The 20,946-nt window shown below is 46.3% G+C and overlaps 1 protein-coding gene across 1 annotated transcript in view; it reads right to left on the bottom strand.

Moving 5' to 3' along the window:
* LOC126547299 (importin-4-like) overlaps positions 1 to 20,946 on the bottom strand; it is a 126,478-nt gene that overhangs the window by 62,974 nt on the left and 42,558 nt on the right. The window contains exons 12-13 of the mRNA XM_050195258.3: positions 17,147 to 17,200; positions 2,748 to 2,857 (exon numbers count right to left, since the gene is read on the bottom strand). Of these exons, the coding sequence (XP_050051215.1) occupies positions 2,748 to 2,857; positions 17,147 to 17,200 (164 nt within the window). The remainder of the gene's footprint in view (positions 1 to 2,747; positions 2,858 to 17,146; positions 17,201 to 20,946) is intronic.

The raw sequence follows: 20,946 nt of genomic DNA on the forward strand, positions 1-20,946 counted from the left end.
GTGAGTGCCAGTGAGTGTGAGCGGAGATGAGTGAGTGCCAGTCAGTGTGAGTGGAGGTGAGTGCGAGTGAGTGCCAGTGAGTGTGAGCGGAGGTGAGTGCGAGTGAGTGCCAGTGAGTGTGAGTGGAGGTGAGTGCGAGTGAGTGCCAGTGAGTGAGTGCCAGTGAGTATGAGCGGAGGTGAGTGTGAGTGAGTGCCAGTGAGTGTGAGCGGAGGTGAGTGAGTGTGAGTAGAGATGAGTGAGTAGAGATGAGTGAGTAGAGATGAGTGCCAGTGAGTGTGAGCGGAGATGAGTGAGTGCCAGTGAGTGTGAGTGGAGGTGAGTGCGAGTGAGTGCCAGTGAGTGTGAGCGGAGGTGAGTGAGTGCCAGTGAGTGTGAGCGGAGGTGAGTGAGTGCCAGTGAGTGTGAGCGGAGGTGAGTGAGTGCCAGTGAGTGTGAGTGGAGGTGAGTGCGAGTGAGTGCCAGTGAGTATTCTCCCGCACTGACGACCTATGGTTACAGCAGACAGAAATTTACCAGAGAGCATTCAGATTGAAGTGGATAAACTGGTTGCTGCCATGTTGTGCAATCACACAGTCCCCGGTGGAAGCTGCCGTGCAGAATTCCAGGCGACAAGTGAAATTTTCTGGCTGGCCAAAAACTGGCGATGTGACAAGTGACAGCGACGGATTGCCCTCCATGATGGCGAAATTTGTTGATCATCGCTGTAGCTTGTTGCCGTCGCTTTAGGGTTGGTGGCGAGAGTGTCAGTGGAATGACCCGCGAAACGATTTGCTGGTACTGTAAGAGGAAACTGAGTGCGTGTACTGCGGGTAAGCTGCCATGGAGGGCATCTAATGTTCCCGATCGGGCGTGCATCGGACCTTTTTTTGTTCGCATGGGATCTAACAACCAGCAAACATATATGATTGCAGTTTGGCAATGTATTGAACATTGGTGATGAAAGATTGTATCTTTTAGAAACATATTAACTGGGGGGAAAAAGAAATAAGAAAGAAAAAAGAAGCGTAACCGTATTGAGCCATTCTTTGTGTTGTCAATCACGAACAAGGGCGCCGAGAAATCGTACGATATGGCATCGTGTCAACGAAGTTCTACTGTACTATACATGTATAACAATGAACGCAACATGCACCCGTAACTGCAAGTTTTACAGGGCTGACTTAAGTTTCACAGTTTTCAATCAGCTAAGCTTTGATTTTTTATTAAAAAGACGCTTTTGTATGCTAAACAGATGTGTTGGCCTCTTTTCTTGGTATCATGCATCCTATGGCAATTTATTCTGGGGGAGAAATATTTTGCAAAGAATGGAAGAAGTTATCATGAGAGTGTGTCGTGGTCAGAAATTGAAAAGGCTTTTAGCATCCAAACAGAATAAAAAAGCAAGGCAGGGCAGAGCAGGAACCATGAGCAGGTGTAAGTATTCACGTGGATTAGCATCCTTCATATTGCCTTCAGTGGAAGTCACATTAGGTAAGGATATTCTCTGTGGTGAGAATATGACAGCCAAAGCACACTGCAGCCAGTTACTTCAATATGGTGAGCCTTTCAAATGTATCAGAATTTGGGCTTGTTGGTTCATCATCTTGAAGCATGAACAGCGTCAAACAAAATGACAACATGCTGTGTATGCTCTTTTCTTCTATGTACTAGTACATGAGTGTTAAGTAATTTGGCAATTACATTACATTAACCTAAACCAACTCTGACATTTTTTTTATGCATTTCAAATAAACAGGTGCATCGTATACAGAATGCTGTGGCGATCATCTTCAGCGAATGTGGCAGTGCTGTGTGCTACGGGGACATCCCAAATTAAAAGCACAATCCTATGCTCCTCTCCTGGCCTTTCCGGTGCTTCTTGGAGCATGGTGATGTCAACAGGGTGCTCCAGATGACGTCACCAGGGGTAAACGGTGTCGAATGGTTGGACGAGTGCCGACTGTATGTTTAGAGAATGGAGGGGGATTTGGCCATTGTGGGCCACTGAACCTTTTACAGAGCTTCTATTCAGTCAGCGCCTCATGGAGGGTGATTAACGGCAGACAATGAAGGGGCCTTTCTTCTGGTGTGGTTATGTCACCTGTAGCTTTCACTGTGCAGCATGAAGTTGGTGAGAGCCTGACGCGAGGAGGCGGCGAGTGGGAAACTGCAGTAGCCACGCGGTCATTTGTCAAATGCCTGTAACCTTGCTATTACTGCACCACTTAAAAAAACTCTTTTGGTTGTATGTTCATTGCAGAACAGTACACATGAAGCCGCTATATAACTCATTTTTGAGCTGATGGTGGTTTAGAGGCCCTTTAAAGTTCTTAAAGAACAATATTCACAAAACAGTGCCCTGTAAGCACCAGTAAAAAATAAATTTCATGCACAGAGTGGTTTGGGTTCCTTCAAAATAACTAAAATCCTAGTCACATGTTTAGTTTATATATATTAACTAGAGAGGGACAATGTTGCATTGATTGAAAACATGATAACGGTACGGTTCTAGCACAGTACCTAGAATGTTCCATCTGCTACTAAGGTCAAACAACCAAATGCATTGGGAGCTTGGTTCTTGAGAGGTAGAATATCACAGTTATTGATCATATATATGGAATGCCTAAATCCTACATAAAAAGTTGTTAAATATAGAAACAAGTATGTTGGGCAGACTGGTCAAAACTCTGTTGCCTACCCACAAATGCATGTAGACACACAAATTATTCATCCACGGCTCCCTAAACAACAAAATTCCCACTCACTTTTGTCGAATGGCTTCTGAGCACCCCTCGGCAATCACAGCAATGGCAAGATAGGCAGCCCGTCTTTGGGAGGCCTTTTCACTTTTCACATACTTGTCAACATGCTGAAACTGCATTTCACCAAAGAATCAGAACCATTAGTGCCAGTTGGAATGCAGACACCTCAATAAACACTTACATCATGCGGAATAATTTTTAGCCACAGAAGAAATAAGTATAGCACTGAAAAAAGTATCTTGTTTTTGTATTCTGCTTCTATCTTATGATGAGAAATCATCCCCCCCCCACACACTTTCCTATTTTTTTTTTCTCTCTCGTTAGTTCGCCAAGCGAGAGTACAGGGAAAAAAAATATTATTTTACATTGTTTTCAGAGGTGAAATCTAGTGGGGAACAGTACTGTTAAATCAGATGTTTAGTTTATTTCATACTGAACATTCTAAATATTGAGGCAAAGCAGAAACAACAAATTAGTAGTGTAATTTAAACAACTACAGAAGAAATTGTGAAGGTAATATAAGGCATATAAGGCAACTTGCTTGTGAGGCAAATACAGTCGATCCTGGTTATATCTAACTCTAATATATCGAATTACTGTCTATATCATAACAATGTAAAATCACCTCGAAAATCCCATGCAATAGTATTGTAGTGTACTACACGTACATCAAACTCTCGTTCACCACCCCATTCGATATAACGAACGCTGCAATGCACCGTGCCCATGCAAGTACTCTTCTTCTAATGGAGATGCAATCTCTTCTAGCGTCATCGGAAATATTTAATCCCGACAAATTTGAAACAGCCCTGTTTTGGCAGATGCTGTCAAGCAAGAAATTGAATCTAAAGGGCAGTACTTGCCATGGAGGAAAAGTGAGCAGGGTGCCCTCAGTTTTGCTCGCTGCACATATAGATGGCTCGCGCTAACTGTGACCGTTCATTATTGGCAAGAGCAGATTGCCATTATGCTTCAAAAACACAAAAGGCCTCCTGGTCTGATAAAGGCTCCACAAGAAAGTGTGGATGACACTCAATCTTTTCATTGAGTGGGCGCTGGGGATGGCATGCTTACCTAGAGATTCTGTGCTGCTGGGTTTGTCTTGTAAACAAGGGCTTTCGGCAAATGGCACTTAGGACTCTGTGAGCGGCCAAAACGAATCCAACCTCTACCCCTCCATTTGGATGGATCTTTACAATACAGTTTGAATTTAACTAAACCACTACACGCCACATCTGCACTTTGCGGAAAGACTATTAGGCCAGTGGCGTGCAAGAGTCATTACTGTGTGATCCGCAGGTCAACGCTCCACGTGTTGCATTTGTGCTCGCTCGCTTACATGTAAGTGGGAACAAACTTGGCTGTTCTGCAAGCTGAAAGAGACCTTCAAAACTAACAGCGCGTGCATAGTATCGGCAGTTACTGATGAGGGGACCAGAGGCCGAGAATGAAGGGACGTACCAGTCACGAGGTGTTGAAGTGCTGAGCGGCATGCAAGAGACATGCAGATTTTTTTGGCCGTTGAGAAGTAAGAATGACAAATATTAACAGGAAGTGGGCTCCAAAAATTTGGAGGACGCTTAAGCTTCACCTTTAAGAGTGGAACGCGACAGCATTCAAAGATCCCTGACTACTTCTCTCGCTTCCCGGAAACTGGAGCGTATGTAACCGCAATGTTTACTGGGCAATGCAACACTATGCACGAAGGCGAGCTTTATGGTAGAAACACGGCCTCTTGCGTCGGCCTCGATGCGGCGGTGGTCAGTGCCAGCTGGAGGTACTGTAAGGAACCGGGTGCGCCAGCGCGCACAAATGGCAGATGCCGCGGCCAGTCTGTGAATTGTAGAAACGCTAGAAAAGGGGTTTCTCTGAGTTTTCATGTAACAGAATTATGTTTTCAGTTAAATTACAAGCCGAGAGCTATCATGTCTGTAGGTTGTGTGTAAGTCGCAGTTTACAATTTTTCCACGTATTTTAGCTTGAGAAATTCAATTAATTCAGTAAACTCCTTGTGTCACATGGAGGGCCTGGGTATGGGTGGTTCGAAAATCTTTTAGCCGAAACAACATACGACACCGGATTTTCTGCGACACGGGCTCCTTAACGCTATCACGTTAAAACACGACACAATGGTCTGCCTGGCTCGCTGCCCATGTATGATGATCAGCCATTTAAACAGTACATGGTTGGTATTGTAATGGACATGCGGCCGGGCACTTTCATGCGCAACTCTCAGTACAATTTGCTGATGGCAGCAGGGCGTGTATCGATACAGGCTAGTCTTGCTTCCACGGTGCATCTATTTCGATCTTATCTTGAATAAAAATGCGCAACAAGCATTTTGATGCATGCAAGGCACACTGCAGTTTCACGCCCGGGCGATGCGGGCTTTTAAGGTTAGCATTGTGATCAGTACCTATAGTGAAAACACTTTGTCCGTAGGACATCCAAATCATGTCCCGATGTCCATCCACTGTTTCAAACACAAATAGGACATCCACCAAACATCCAGTTTTGGATATCTTGCCACAATGCCCCAAGGATATCGCACATGGACCTGTTTTAGATATCCTACCATGGAAGTCCTAAGGTTATCCTACAAGGACCTTTTACAGCATACATGTGAATACTTTTCCTCCAATTGAGGCTTTGTCCGAGTTTCCTTGTAAAAGAATTGCGTGTCGGAATGAAAATCTGAATTTATCATGCCTGCAGCTTGTGTGTACATCATCCTTTACAAAAATTTTCTGATGTTATTGCTTTTACAACTTGTTCTTTATGTGCAGGTGCTCTGCCCGTTGTATCTGTAACACTTCGTATGCTGCAACCGTAATTGACATTATAGCAAACACTGTGCAAAAGGCCCTGGCATTTGTTTGTTAAATGTATGCGGCGTGTCCCCATGACACGGAAAGTGCAGCCAAACAAACATCCAAGGGAAGTCTGCAGGACATATTCAACATATCCCTAAGACATCCATGTTCTGGCAGTGGTTGTCTATGGGATATCAGTAGGACGTCATTGTTGTTACTGGGATATATCAAAAACCCTTCCGCCACGCGAGTGACTTGCATCGTTCATGAACAAAAAATAAGTCAACTTTTGTGCATTTTACATGGCCTTGGAGAAGCAAATCGATAAGTTCCTGCTTTTCACAATCTCAGGAAACTGTCCCAAGACGTGTGGAGATATCAGATAAGCTTGGGATAGGCATATCTTATATTTCAAACTATCAGTATATTAAATTATATTACGATCCCCTTTGAGTTCAGTATATCCCGGATCGACTGCACAAGGCACATCTATTGCTGTGAGGCAGCAGAGGACTGCAGCATTAGGCTGGCACTAATGAAGAAGAGACAGAGACCGCGATGGTGTTGCATGGGAATAGTCTTCAGCATGAGGATTCTGGGTGCTCCAGCCAGTCGACGAGGTCTGGTGGCTCCAGCAGTGCCGTGCAATGTGCCCAACTCAAGGGCACGCAATACTTATTGGGCGGTCGATCTGGTGTCCTCCACTCAGTGGGGTTGCGGTGTCATGAGTAAAAGGGCTGGTTCCTCAGTGTGACTAGCAGAATGTGGTCGGTGTTTGGAGTATGCACAGTGCCGACAGAGGAGAATCCCAGATTTGTGACATTCTGGTGAACCACGGCTTGAATCAAGGAAACCATAGGCTGGTTGGCAGTTGACAATGGGCACAAGAGGGGCTGGCCACATTGTTTTTATTTCATGACGAATGATACGTGTCAAAGTGTCCAAAGCTTGTGATTGCAGTCAGTGGTGGTACTCTGCATGATGATGATGCCGTAGTACTGGGGAGTTTGGTGAATTGCTGGGTAATACGGCAGAATTTTGCATGTTCAAATCACCGACACACTTTGACAATAGCATCCACAGTGGCACAGTTCCTGCATACTAAGAGGTTGAATGCGTCATCAGCGATACCTTTGAGGATGTGCCCGATCCTGTTCGCTTCAGACATTGTCAACTTTATGGCAAAGCACTAACATATCCCGAATATATGAAATGCACGATTCAGTCAATGACTGCTTGCGAGTCAAGTTGTTTTTTAGTGGCTAGCTGACAACCCAAGGGCTAGCCAAACAAGTCATTCAGTTGATTTTTTGCATAGGTCCATGCTGGCCAGGTCGTTCTCATGCGTCTCGTACCAGATGCGCGCGATTCTTTTCTGATAAAATACTAAATTCGCCAGCATAAGCATATCGTCCCCCCTGTTCCGTTTGCTGACATGCTCATACCATGAAGTCCAATCCTCAACGTACAAGTCGTCTGTGCCACGAAAGGTGCTTGGATCTTGTCGAAGCAACAAGATGACAGAAAGTTGAGATAGCTGCTGGGTGTATTTCCTTTTAGTTTAGTGCAACAATATGCAGCAGTTTCCCTCAATTTCCATACGAAAGTTTTCCTAAGCAAGCATAGTTGGCTATGCCTTGCACCATTATAGTGCCGCGACGCCGTCTGTGCCCAACAACGTTGACGATAAAGACGACGACCTCGTGTGTGCAAGCGAGGGTGCTAGAGAAGAAGAAGCCTAAACTGAACGCTTGTTCTAATTGTCTAGATAAAATACTGCTCTACGCCTTTGTCTCAAGTGAGCCGTGAAACTGGTGGACGTGTTGGGTATCGCATCATCGTCTAATGATAGGGACAACTCCTGTGAGTAGCCCTGCATCCAGCCCTTCAAGACAACATCCACGCGTCGAGACACCTGTGCACCGCGCAAGCCGCCGCCTGCAAGGTCTGTGCCCGGAATTCGGTCTCTTGCAACGAACTTCGTTAGCGACCTCACCGACTCAGGAAATGGCGCTTGCAAGTCCAACACAGGTGACTGTCCAAAACAATCTAGTCCCCACAAGCTTCCACGGTGACACGTACAAAGATGCCGAAGACTGGCTGGACCAGTACGAACGCGTAGCTAAGGTCAATTAGTGGCGTCCGGAACAGAAGCTTTCCAATGTGTACTTCGCTCTTGAAGGTAGCGCAAGGACGTGGTTCCAAAACCGCGAGGCACATATGACAACGTGGGACGAATTTTGCCGTCGGCTACTTGACACCTTCGGAAGCACTGATCGCCGAGACAATGCACACTGCCTTCTCGAGTTGCGCATTCAGAAGCCCAACGAAAGTGTCTCCATGTTTGCCGAGGACATGTCTCGTTTTTTTCGCCGCGCGGATCCCAACATGCCGGATTCGAAGAAGCTGAGCCATCTCATGCGCGGCGCCAAAGAACAGCTATTCGCTGGTCTCGTGCGTAACCCGCCTACAACAGTGGAAGAGTTCATTAAGGAAGCCACAGCAATCGAGCGGGCGCTCCAGCAGCGCTGTTGGCAATATGAACGCTTGACTAACGATGCGCCTGCAGGAGCCGCAGTACTCGCAGTGAGAGACCTCACTGCGTCAACTGATAAGAGACATTGTGTGCGAGGAGATTGCGAAGCAAACTGTGACGCCGAAGGAGTTTACTGTTGCTTCGGGCGCTGAAGTTGTTCGCCATGAAATTTGGCAAGCATTAGCATCTCCTGAGCCACTCCCTGAACCATGTGCCGAGCCGCGCTCGAGCCACGCGCATATAGCTACGCAGACGCTGTCCGTCGCCCGCTTTCTACCGTGCCGGTACAGCAGTACCACCAGCGGCCACCTATTGCTGCCTGGATACAGAGGGAGCATTTCAGGCGACCCCAGCTTCGCAGGACCGACGTATGGCGCACTGCCGATCGCCGACCATTGTGTTTTCAATCTCGCGAACCAGGGCACATTTATCGTTTTTGCCCTCATCGCCAGGGTGGCATCCAGGAAATGTCACCTGCCACTCCGTGACAGTTTCCAGAGAGACATCGACGCTTTGACGACAGTGTCACTCGGGAACAAGGCAGCCCAGCCAACCTCCAATCGCGCTCGCCGTCTCCGTTGCGTTATTCTTCGCCGAACTGTCGCAGTTTCGCCGATGTGGTGAGAGGCCGCTCTCCAAGCCCACGGCAGGGAAACTGAAATCGGCGACCTCCGGGGGGAAGGTTGCAAGTCGTCGAACCGCCGAAAGTTCCCCAACATTACAGAGAAACGAGCAGAGCAACCCGGAGAAACGGTACGCCGACGAATTTGTGAGGGCCGACCTACTCTTAACGATTGATGGGCACAACGTGACAGCTTTAGTTGATACTGGCGCAGACTTTTCGATAATGAGTGAGCAGTTGGCAGACCGGCCTAAGAAAGTTAAAATGCAATGGACGGGCCCTTCTATTCGAAATGCCGGGGGCCAGATAATGACACCTACAGGAAAATGTACTGCACGACTCCAGATAGAAAATACAGCTTTTGTCGCCACTTTTATGATTTTAAAAGAGTGCTGCAGATCACTCATCCTTGGAATGGACTTCTTGCGGGAGTATGGTGCCGTGGTTAACATAGGGGACAGCGAGATAAACTTGTCAACTAGTACAGAGACGAGCCACGACGAAGAGCGCCAACGTACATCATTACGTGTCGCCGACGACGACGTCTGCATACCACCACTATCATGCAGTCTTGTCTCCGTCAGTTGCGGAGAACAGTTTAATAAGGACGGTGTAGCCGAACAACTAACTGCACTTCTGTTCCATCAAGGTGTTGCCATCGCTCGCGGTATCGTCAGCCTAATCGGTGGTCACACAGAGGTACTTCTGACAAATTTCACCAATGAACGCCGGCAGATCAGTAAAGGCACCGCTGTGGCATACTTTAATGAAATTGACCACGTTCAACACTGCTTTGCTGTAAAAGAGGAATCGGCCACCGATACGATGCCACATGCACCCGTCGTCGACGTTGACCCAGGTTTAGCGCCGCAACAGAAACAAAGTCTCAGGGAACTGCTTGACGATTTTAAGGACTGCTTCTCTACAACGTCCCGAGTGCGTCAAACACCACTGACGAAACACCGCATTATTACGGAGGAAACAGCAATACCCATCCGACAGCATCCGTATCGCGTGGCTGAGAAAGAGCGTGAAGCAATACAGCAGCAAGTCAAGAAAATGCTACAAGATGATGTCATCCAGTCGTCAAAAAGCCCTTGGGCATCGCCTGTGGTACTCGTTAAGAAAAAGGATGGTAGCCTGCGGTTTTGTATCGATTATCGCAAGCTCAATCGGGTTACAAAAAAGGATGTGTATCCCTTACCATGCATCGACGATTCCCTCGACAGGTTATGGCATGCACGGTACTTCTCATCGATGGACTTAAAAAGTGGATACAGTCGAACCTGACTATATAGAACCCATTTACATTGAATTATTCCATATATCAAACAATTTCTGGACACGGTATAGTTACAATGAGTATATATAGCAAAAATTACGCTTACAACGAACAAAACTAGTAGCGACTCTCGATATATCGAACGTCAAGCGGCGGAAAGTGCCCCCGGAAGTTTGCTTTCCCTCGCGGTGGCGGGAAAACCCGGCGGCGCTGCTCCATCCAACCGCTTTCCCTACGTGACCGCGCTACCTCGGAGCCGCCGACACCCCCCCTGCAAAAAATGATCCTGGCCCGCCCGCAGCGCATGCTCAGAGAGCCAATCAGAGGCTCTTGTGCCCTCGTCGTGCAAGATGACGAAAGTGAGAGTTGTCTCGCTGCTTTTCTGGTTCATTGTGTGCGCCTTGTGCGCCTTCTCCCGCAGTGTTGCCGTGATGGAGCGGCAGAATTTGCCTTTCGTCGTGAACCTCGAAATCATAAATCGGGTCGAACGCGGTGAGATGTCGGATGTCCCCGCAATGTACAAGATTCTGAGGTGCACTCTCGGCACGATCTTGAAGGGGGAAATTAGGGCTAAAGCGGCCTAACTCGCGACCCGGTGCCCGTGGCGCCCGACGCGTACGCACGGCCGTGTATGAGTGGTTCATCCGAAATAGCTTCAGCCGCACCGACTTCCGCGTGCTCGGTGATGACTGTAAATTCTGATTAATGCGACGGAGCCGTTGCCGGTGTTGCCGAAGTTTGGAGCGAGCTGTCAGAATTTCCGGAAGCTGTTGACGAATCAACGGTGGATGAGTTTGTGAGCGCAAATGACGGTGTCGCGACCACGGGAGAGCCCGGAAACGAAGACTACATTGCCGACATCGTGCCGAGCACAAGTGAAAGTGGGCACAATGAAGAAAGCAACGACCGTCTTTGGCCCACATCCTCCGAAGTGATCGGTGCGCTCGCACTAGTCCGGTGCTTCTGCGCGAATGCGGAATGTTGCGGCCTCAGCTGCTCCGACTTCTTAAACCAAGTGGAAAAGTGCATGCGTCGCACGCAGCGAAATTGCCCAAGCAGAAGAAAATGCAGGACTATTTAGTGCGAAACTAAGCTAGTTTCATCAATAAAGTGATTTTATAAATGGTATGTGCTTTTATGACATCCAATTATTTAGCAGGCTTATATCGAATTATGCTCTATATCGAACTGATAGGCGTTTTTTGGCGAGTTCGATATAGCCGGGTTCGACTGTACTGGGAAATAGAGGTCGATGAGCGGGATCGCGAAAAGACTGCTTTTATAACGCCTGATGGGTTCTATGAATTCAAAGTTCTCCCTTTTGGTTTGTGTTCCGCCCCAGCCATGTTCCAAAGACTAATGGATACTGTTCTCTCAGACCTTAAGTGGAAGACTTGCTTAGTCTACCTAGACGACGTCATTGCTTATTCTGCCACATTTGATGAACGTCTCAGACGGCTACGGTCAGTTCTTCAAGCCATACGGTCCGCTGGGCTTACCTTAAAACCTGAAAAGTGCCACTTTGGCTATGAAGAACTACAGTTTTTGGGCCACGTAGTAAGTCACACAGGTGTCAAACCTGATCCTGAGAAAATCGCAGCCGTCGCAAAGTTTTCAAGGCCTACAGACAAAAAGGCAGTCAGACGCTTCCTGGGCCTATGCACATATTACCGGCGATTTATTGTGGGTTTTACATGCATCGTCTCACCGCTCACCTGCTTAACCAGAGAAGATGTCACGTTTGTGTGGGGCGAGGAGCAGGAGGCGGCATTTAACGAATTGTAGCACCACCTACAAACTCCGCCTGTTCTTGCCCACTTTGACGTGGATGCACCGACAATGATCCACACCGATGCCAGCAACGTAGGTCTTGGCGCGGTCCTTGTTCAGCGGCAAGACAGCGCTGAGCGAGTACAACATTGTCACGTGCCGAGTCGAACTATTCCACCACAGAAAAGGAATGCTTGGCTGTAGTATGGGCAGTTACCAAGTTCCGCCCGTACATATACGGCCGCCTATTTCAAGTTATAACTGACCACCATTCTCTCTGTTGGTTGACCAACATGAAAGATCCATCTGCACGTTTGGCACGCTGGAGCCTACGGCTTCAAGAGTACGACATGACAGTGGTCTGTAAATCGGGAAGGCAGCACTTAGACACTGACTGCCTTTCTAGATCGCCGATCGAGTCGTCAGGCGAAGATGGTGACGAATCCGCAGGCTTTTTAGGAGTTGTTGATGCGGCCACCATCTCTCAACAACAGCAAGAGGACCAGGAGCTCGCGTCACTAATTGATTTCTTAGAAGGCCGCACAACAAACAAGCCCAGATTGTTCTGAAGGCACCTGTCATCATTCTGCCTACGCAACAGTGTTCTTTTTAGGAGGAACTTCTCTTCAACAGGGAAGAGATATCTACTAGTCGTCCCTAAAACTCTCCGCAATGAAATTTTGCAGGCCTGTCACGATGAAGCTACCTCAGGTCACTTAGGCTACACAAGAACATTAGCACGGATAAAAGAAAAGTATTACTGGCCACGGCTCGCAGCACAGGTGAAGCACTACATTCGAACATGCCTTGACTGTCAGCGACGAAAAGTGCCACTTACGAAACCTGCCGGACTATTACATCCCGTTCCAGTGCCGGAAACACCGTTTGCACAAATTTGGATGGACCTTTTGGGCCCATTCCCAATATCTGCTGCCGGAAATAAGTGGATCATAGTCGCGACAAATTACCTCATGCGATATGCTGAAACCAAGGCACTTCCTAGCAGCACAGCAGCCGAGGCCGCACAGTTCTTCATCGTAAACGTCGTCCTGAGGCACGGTGCTCCAGCGGTCATCGTAACCGACAGGGGAACCACGTTCACGGCTGAACTTTTGCGAACTGTACTCACCCTCAGTGGCTTGGCACACAGAAGGACGACAGCCTATCATCCGCAAAGCAATGGACTTACGGAGCGCCTCAACAAGACTCTCGCAGACATGCTGTGCATGTATGTCGATGTGGAACACAAAAACTGGGACCAAATATTACCCTACGTAACGTTTGCTTATAAAAAGGAAACAACAAGAATGACGCCATTCAGTCTCCTACACGGTCGAGAAGTGACTACAATGCTGGATGCTATGCTTCCTCATGATTCCAGCGATTCCGAGACTGACACCGCAGATTTTACAGAGCGCGCCAAAGAAGCAAGACAGCTCGTGCGCGTTTGCATAGCAAGACCGTGATGCCCGGCCCAAAGAGTCTGGGTTTGGGCTCCAGTACACTGCCGAGGCCTCGCGGAGAAACTTCTGCGCCGATACTTCGGACCGTACAAGGTTCTACGACGCCTTAGCGACGTCAACTATGAAGTAGTTCCTGACAGCCCATTCTGCTCGAGGCGCCGTCAGGACCTGCCTGAGACTGTGCACATGGTACGCATGAAACCTTATTTTTCTGAATGACATGGACACTTTCTGGTTTGCTGGACACCGGATGCTACCCGCCGAGCATCGGGACGATGCTCCTTCTGGAGGGGGGCAAATGCCGCGACGCCGTCTGTGCCCAACAACGTTGACAATGAAGACAATGACCTTGTGTGTGCAAGCGAGGGTGCTAGAGAAGAAGAAGCCTAAACAGAACGCTTGTTCTAATTGTCTAGATAAAATACAGCTCTACGCCTTTGTCTCAAGTGAGCCGTGACAATAGAAAAAGTCAAATCAGCAGACCATAATTTTTGAGAGCGGCATGATTCAAGCGTTTATGTTGTTTTGGAACTACATCATGCTTAGAAAATAGCCAAGTGGTGAATGTCAAGCTGCACTGTTGAATAATTATGCATAAGCGTTAATACAATTCGCCCTTTCTTTTTTGTGTTTCAATTTGTTATGATGGTACTAACCTTAAGGCCTCACTTGAAGGTAATGCGTAACAGTGATACAGTAGAACCTCGTTAATTCAACCTCCAAGAGAACTGCAAATTTATCTGAATAAAATGTAGTTCAACTAAGGAGAGCCCCTTTAAATACAGCGCCCGATCAATGGTGTGATACAGAGCTCAAAACCAAAGCCATCACTGCGTCTGGCACTGAAAAAATCTTATCTTTCCTCCATCAGCATGCCATGACATGTGCCGGAAGAAGCCCTCGTTCCTTTAAAGTTCAAGTCTGATAAGATCATGCCTCACGCTCCATTTTCTGTGGGTGTGAGAAAAAATGTGCGAGGGTGAGCCGAGAAGGATGGTAACTTGACGCTTGCTGTACTCCCGCATGGCCATGTTGGAGACTATGTGATCGAGTGTGCGCTAGGAGGAGAGGAGGTGGGGTCGTAAGTGAACGTGGTGTGCATGTGCTGGGGTCTCCTTCTTGCTCCTTTCAAGCCGAATGGGAAGCTTCCTGCACGTCTTTCCTGATCATTTTTACGATTGAACCTTTGCCTTTGGCTCGGGTCTGTTCGAAAAGCGGTGCATGGGAGAGTGATTTTGTTAGAAGTAACGGTCATGCAGTTTCTGGAATTTGAATTCACTGGAGTTTTTCACTATTCAAGTAAATAGGACTATGCTGGGACCAACAGGGTACTAATTCAAATTATCCTTCAATTGGAATTAACGAGATTGGTAATTATCAGGATTTCACTGTATTTGGCAAAGTTACAATATTGCTGCTAATTAGCCATCCAAAGATAATTAGGACCTGGCAAGCACTTCAAAAGCAACCTTTCATGCACCATACCTACAATAGTGGGAACATTTGACTTTTGAACTTGAAAACTAACAGGTCAGGTAAGTATGTAAAAAATTTGAACAACTCGCATTTGAATAAGAAATAGTTTGAGCTGCCAAATAATTTAACCCAGCTTGCATGTCAACTGACACCCACATGTGGCTCTGTTACAAGCTACAAATTTCTTCAAATGCTATAGCGTTATTTAAACAAAACGGATTTCACTTCTCTTTATAATCTGAAAACTTGCAACATGCACAGTCCTATCAGCACCACTGTTGTGTATGGCATGTGAATGCAAAGCTTCCCAGTGCAACACACTTACTATAGCTATCACTTAGCAGAAAAAAGCATCCTGACACAACCGAAGTGCCGTAGGTGTGACAGTAATGCTACGTAGATATAAACATCTGGACTAACTGTTGTTCACACTGCAAAGTAAAGCAGCCTTGTGCGAATGCATAAGTGAAAACTGCCTCTATTGCTTTTGGATCAGCTCTGGGGGCAGTAGAACTGCTATATTTTGAGCAGGAATTTCTGTTATGGAGGGGAACTGTTTTTTGAAGAAGCTTGTTAAAACTTCATGTGTCATATACATGTAGAAAAAGAAAAGCAGGGAAAAACACACCCTTTTTTTAATGGACATTGCTTAACTGTGTCCAGCAACTTCAATGTTCAAACAATTAACCTGAAGCACAGCAGAAAAGATCTTGCAACAGGTGCAAATGATACATGTAGCAGATTAGCAGGGTGAGCAAACTGCCAAGAATGTTCACTGGCTTTTTAATTTGCATCTGTTCCTTCACATCATGGTGTACAGGCAATGTCTATTGCAAAGAATAACAACTGGAAAACCTGTAAGATGGCTTTCCTTCACGATAGGAGACAGACAACATGGCAACACTGGCTGGTCATCCTTGGAGACATGTAGTGTTTGACTACCTTATCATTTTGTGATAGTGATGATCTAAGCTAAGTGGATCATCACTATCACAGTGGAAATGACAGCGTATAACAGGGTTTTTAGGAGTGCTCTATCACATGTAAGGCATGTATGTTTGATTGGCAGCACCTCAGAAGATGACAAGGTATTTGAAGTGCAGCATATTTGAATAAGGAATCTTTACCAAGCTGGCAAAGGAAGCACCAAGATAAATGGACATTACCAAAACTCGACATAAAATTTCCGAGTGGCACACTATGTCCTGGTTACCTTATTGCCCAAGGTGCAGCGTTTTTATATACCAGGTGCATTTGTAGATTGCCAAAAGTTCCTAAAGAGCAATAAAGATAAAATAAAAATTTTTTGGATACCATAATATTAGAATCGATGGACATACAAAAAGATCTGATCAGTTCTATTTTTTCACTAATATTTTTTCACTACTATTTTTTCAGATAATATATCAATTTTTACTTACATTTTGAGAACTTTTGACAATTGAAGGTTTGCTGCTGCAGATGATTTGTTGTAGTATCAGTATTCAAAATACATAGAAATCCTTGCAGTTTGGCAGCGCCTGACAATTCAAGGTTTGCTGCTACTGATGATTTGTTGTGGCATCAGTATTAAAATTACATGAAAAGTCCTTCCCCTAAGCCCTGTAGCATGAGGAAACTTCACTTTTTGCCATGGAAAACTAGAACTGAGTGCCTAGCAAGCTTATGAAACCCCATGTGCGAGAAATGTCAGCATGGTCTGTATTACACAAGCCAACCACTTCTTTATTTTTAAGTAGTGAGTCTGCCTTGCAGAACTTGCCTCTGTCACTGATGTATCCAGACAACAATTGTCACTAGCTGCACGGCTGACCTTGTCAAGAGCTTTGCTTGGCAGCACATCGCATTGTGCCCTGTTCCTTACGCTTAAAGTCCCTCGCCTCCACAGCCTTCACTCCTTCACTCCTTCTGTGTGCCCACCATACATAGGAAACAATGATTGCAGCCATTTCGATTGTTTAAGTTAATACTATAAAGGGTGCCCGACAGTAAACGCTTGCTTGGTCACATATGGAGTGCATGCGTGTGTGTGCATGCGCATGCACAGTCATCAACATTGTGGATTTGGATGCAAAACTTCTTTCTTCACATAGGCCTGAAGAAAAAAATTCAAGGGGCAACATATCTTGTGATTTTGATGGCTAGGTGACATATCTGCTTCATTTTATCCACTGGTTCAGAAAGTTCTGATTGAGAAACTGATCACTTTGAGCAACTCGGACACTACACCCTTTAAAACATAGCTGATGTATTTGCTCGCTGTTCTACTGATAACGTATGGACTGAGAATACAATGTTTGAAAAATTCTACACCACACGTTAACTGCCCATCACTTGGTGCATGTGTTGGTATAGCTAATGTGGGTTGCTGCTAATTCTTATCGACATCAAACTTCAACGTATTTTCAGTCTCAAGAGTTCACAAAAACAGGGAACCTACCAGAGGAGGCAGCAACTTTTCTGGAGGAAGGTGGAGAGCCATGGTGTCAATGAGCTGTAAGCATGAGGAAACATGTTAAAGAAAGAAGCCGATGCACCATCTATATCAACAGAATAGTCAAACCTTAAAGGGACCCGAAACGATTTTGACGATATTGTATAAAGTTACTGAGTCGTTAGAGTAGGTCCTTCTGATCATTAATTGACGCATTTAAGTGCTCCGCATAAAGCCTGTAATTTATTATAAGATTTAAAAAATATACATCATTCCCGATTGCAACACACTGCTTGGCGGAATTTTCAGCCGCCCCTACCCATTAGACGTAAATCACCCAATTGACGTCAATATGGCGAGCTATCAGATTTGCTGCCCAGGGCGCGTCATCAATAATTTTTCCACCGTTATGGTGAACAAATGTTGTTCGAAATAGTTGGAATGTGAGTTGATTTGTTTCTATAAAAAGAATAACAGAAAGAGAATGCACGAGAACAATTTCTCAGTACACTTAAGCACTTCCTGCACACAACAAGCGTCGTCTGCTTGTGTTGCAATGTGCTCCATTTTGACAAAAGCTCCGCAGTCAGAGTCGGTCTTTTCACGAGCACTATGACTCGACTTTGTTGCGTTGTGGACTGCAAACGTAGCGACTGGCAATATGTCAAACTGCAACATCGTGTCCCTCTGCAAGGCAGCAGACGAGCGGACTGGCTGCAGCACATCGGACTACCACTATCCGATTGGCGTCAGGATTTGTGCGTTTGAGGCCGTCACTTTACACCGGAAGATTACTAACGCAATAGCGTTTCGCGAGTTTGGTATTAGGGTAAACGCAAGCACAAGGGGACAGGGCCTGGCCGTTTGACTGTGGCGTTTCACGGGATGTGCAGAAGTGCAATGTGAATGGTCTGCATGGTGCAGCCACCTGGTGGCACAGAGCTCAACCACACACAGTAGCAGTAACGAAATATATTCTTCTTTACTGCTGGTGTAAATTTTTTGCAGAAGTGTAATCGTTAACACATTGTTTTTTGTACATGTTTAACATGTTTTACACTTGGTTAGAGCAATATTATAGCTTTGTTTGGCTGGTTAAGCTCTGCGCCTGTGGTTACCGCAATACGTGCGGTGCTGCAACAGAATGCACGCAACGCACGCTGCTTCGATAGCTCTCGCTTGGGGTTGACTGCCAAGCAGCTGGCGGAGAGTTTGGAGAGACGTCACATGCTTGCCCCTAGAGAACGGGAAGTCTACGACACGACGTGCCATCATGACGCAGAGCCAGTGAAGGCGGAGCTTAGCCCCTATCACTCAGCGAACGAGTTGAGGAAAAAATGCATGACTATGGAGGAGGGTAACTTGTAATCGTCTGTAGCTCTCTTAATATGAGACGCTTCACGAAAATTGTGGTGTGAATGATTAACTTTAGGTGTACCCTACGCATCTACAAAATTTGTCCAAACCGTTTCAGAGGCCCTTTAATATAACATGGATACAGTAAAACCTCATTTATTCTGATTTTACGGGATTGAAAGAAATGTCCGAATTAAACAAATGTCTAATTATTGAGGTTATCAAGAAAACGATAAACAAATGCTCACTACATCAACATGCTTTTATCCTTATTATCTCACAGTGGCAAAGGCCTCACGACTTCCTTCACAGTGCAGCTGCTGTGCGAGTTTTCATCTGAGATACGCTTTTCACTGCCGCGCCCACATCTCAATTATTTTTCAGCCGGTGGGCTGGTAGCCAATAGGTCATCCATTTTTTGCAATTTAGCCGGTGCACTTCATCCTCGACAGCTTTGCACAGAGTTCAAATGAAAATATTGTTTGCCGCAACCGCTGCTGCCGGAGCCGCAGCCGCTATCGACGTGAACATGGATGGCAGCCTTGTGGTCCTCAAGCCACGCGGCCAACATACGCACCGAGTCAAAACAAAACTACCATTTGATGCAACAACTGCAGACAAAACCCCGATCGCTACAGACGCGATCATGTATAGCGACTACACAGTTATCGTATTTATTTGAATCTAGGCCGATAGTTTTTTTCAAACAATAATATACCAAACTCTAGGGTCTGCTTAGATTCGAGGATTTTAAAAAACATGCCAGTTTGTAACTGAAAACTATAAATATGGTACATAGCTAGCGCCATCTAGAAAATTCAGTATCACAGTCGCTACTAGCTGCACCAGTAGCTAACTGAAGTACACGAGCGACGTTGCCAGTTTGACCTGTGTCGTACCAGTGTGGCGCTATTGTAATGGCACCAAACAGGCGATCCCACTATAGTGCCGCTTTCAAACGAAAAGTTGTGCTATCCGCAGATGCATCGTCAAACGTTGAAGCTGGGCGAGACTTCAGCATCGATAAGAAACACGTCCGTTGTTGGAGGGGGGCAATGGGAGACACTTTTTGTGTGTGCTGCAACGAGATGACAGCAATAATGAAGACAAGCACGTGATAACAGAGAGGACCTGTTCACCAAGATCGTGGTGCGTTTCGAAGCATACGAGCCATGCTGCACTGTCTGTGCATGTTTAGGCGCCCGTACGCAAGCGTACGAGGCTAGGCTAGCAGCGATGATGATGTAGAGTGAGTTTGGCATGTTCATATCAAATAAATGTTTTCATTTTGTGAACGCTGTCCTCAGTTTTTTATTCAGCCTACATTCAAGGCAAGTTTTTTAATTTTTTATATCTTCAGACATTCAGGGTCGGCTTAGAATCGGGGCTGGCCTAGATTCAAGTAAATACGGTATGAAGGCACACAGTCGATGCATGCACCGAGTCAAAAAGAAACTACTCTTTGTCGCAACTGCTGCGGTCGAAATCGAGCTGCTATCGACACAATCGTGGATGGCGACTACACAGTCATGAAGGCCCGCAGTCGATGCAGTGCCACGCGCGGCAGTAAACGCAAGAATCTTTAGGGTCAATAACGTAAATATACGGCGCCGTCTGTATGTTTAAAAAGTGCGCCAATTTCCAAATGTTTTCTTTCTTGGTGTGTGCTGCCTCTATGTGGGAATACAGGGAGTTTTTTTCTCGTGCCTCTCTCTCTCGGTTTTCATTGCATGGTTTGTTTTAGAGGAAGTAGTTTCCTCCAGCGCATTTACATATTACCGCTCGCGCATTGGCGCGCAGGTGGGAGGGCAGTGGTTTGGGTTTTCTTCCACTGGCGGTTTCGGCTTCTTGCATTTGCAAAACTGATGGCTATCTCATTACTAATCGCTCGAAGAGCGGCTGCCTGTTTCTCACTCATTTAGTGCTCACAGGGGTGAGCATAGGAAGGATGCCGCCGTGCATGCGTTTCCTTTCCTTTTTTTTTTTTTGGAGACTCGCGATATCTAATTGCCTCTGGTTGGTGATAAGATGAAGATTAACAGAAGTTTGTCACATGTTCTGCTTTTCTGACGGGCACACAACCACAGTTTTCTTGAGTGCGCTCACCTACGCAGTTCGATTGCGCTATGGATGTAAATACAGTAAAACCTCGTTAAACCGTACCCGCTTAAACAGTAGTTTCGGTTTAAAAGTAGTAAAGTCAATTCCCCGACTCAGCGGCCATTGAACATAATGTATTTTGTATCCGCATAAACCGTACCAGCTTTTTGCGTACGCATCGGTTAAAACGTAGCGTTTCCACTTTTCGTCGCGCAAATACGGCGGTGCGTCGTCTCCATCGGGCGGCCCAGCAGAACAACGAGCCTCAGAGATCGGTACAACGGCCTCCAAGCGCCCTGTGTGTTTGCACGTGAAGCTGCATCAACATCAACGTCATTTCGACGCCATGC

This window comes from Dermacentor andersoni, chromosome 1, assembly GCF_023375885.2.
Source record: "Dermacentor andersoni chromosome 1, qqDerAnde1_hic_scaffold, whole genome shotgun sequence".
Lineage (NCBI taxonomy): Eukaryota > Metazoa > Arthropoda > Arachnida > Ixodida > Ixodidae > Dermacentor > Dermacentor andersoni.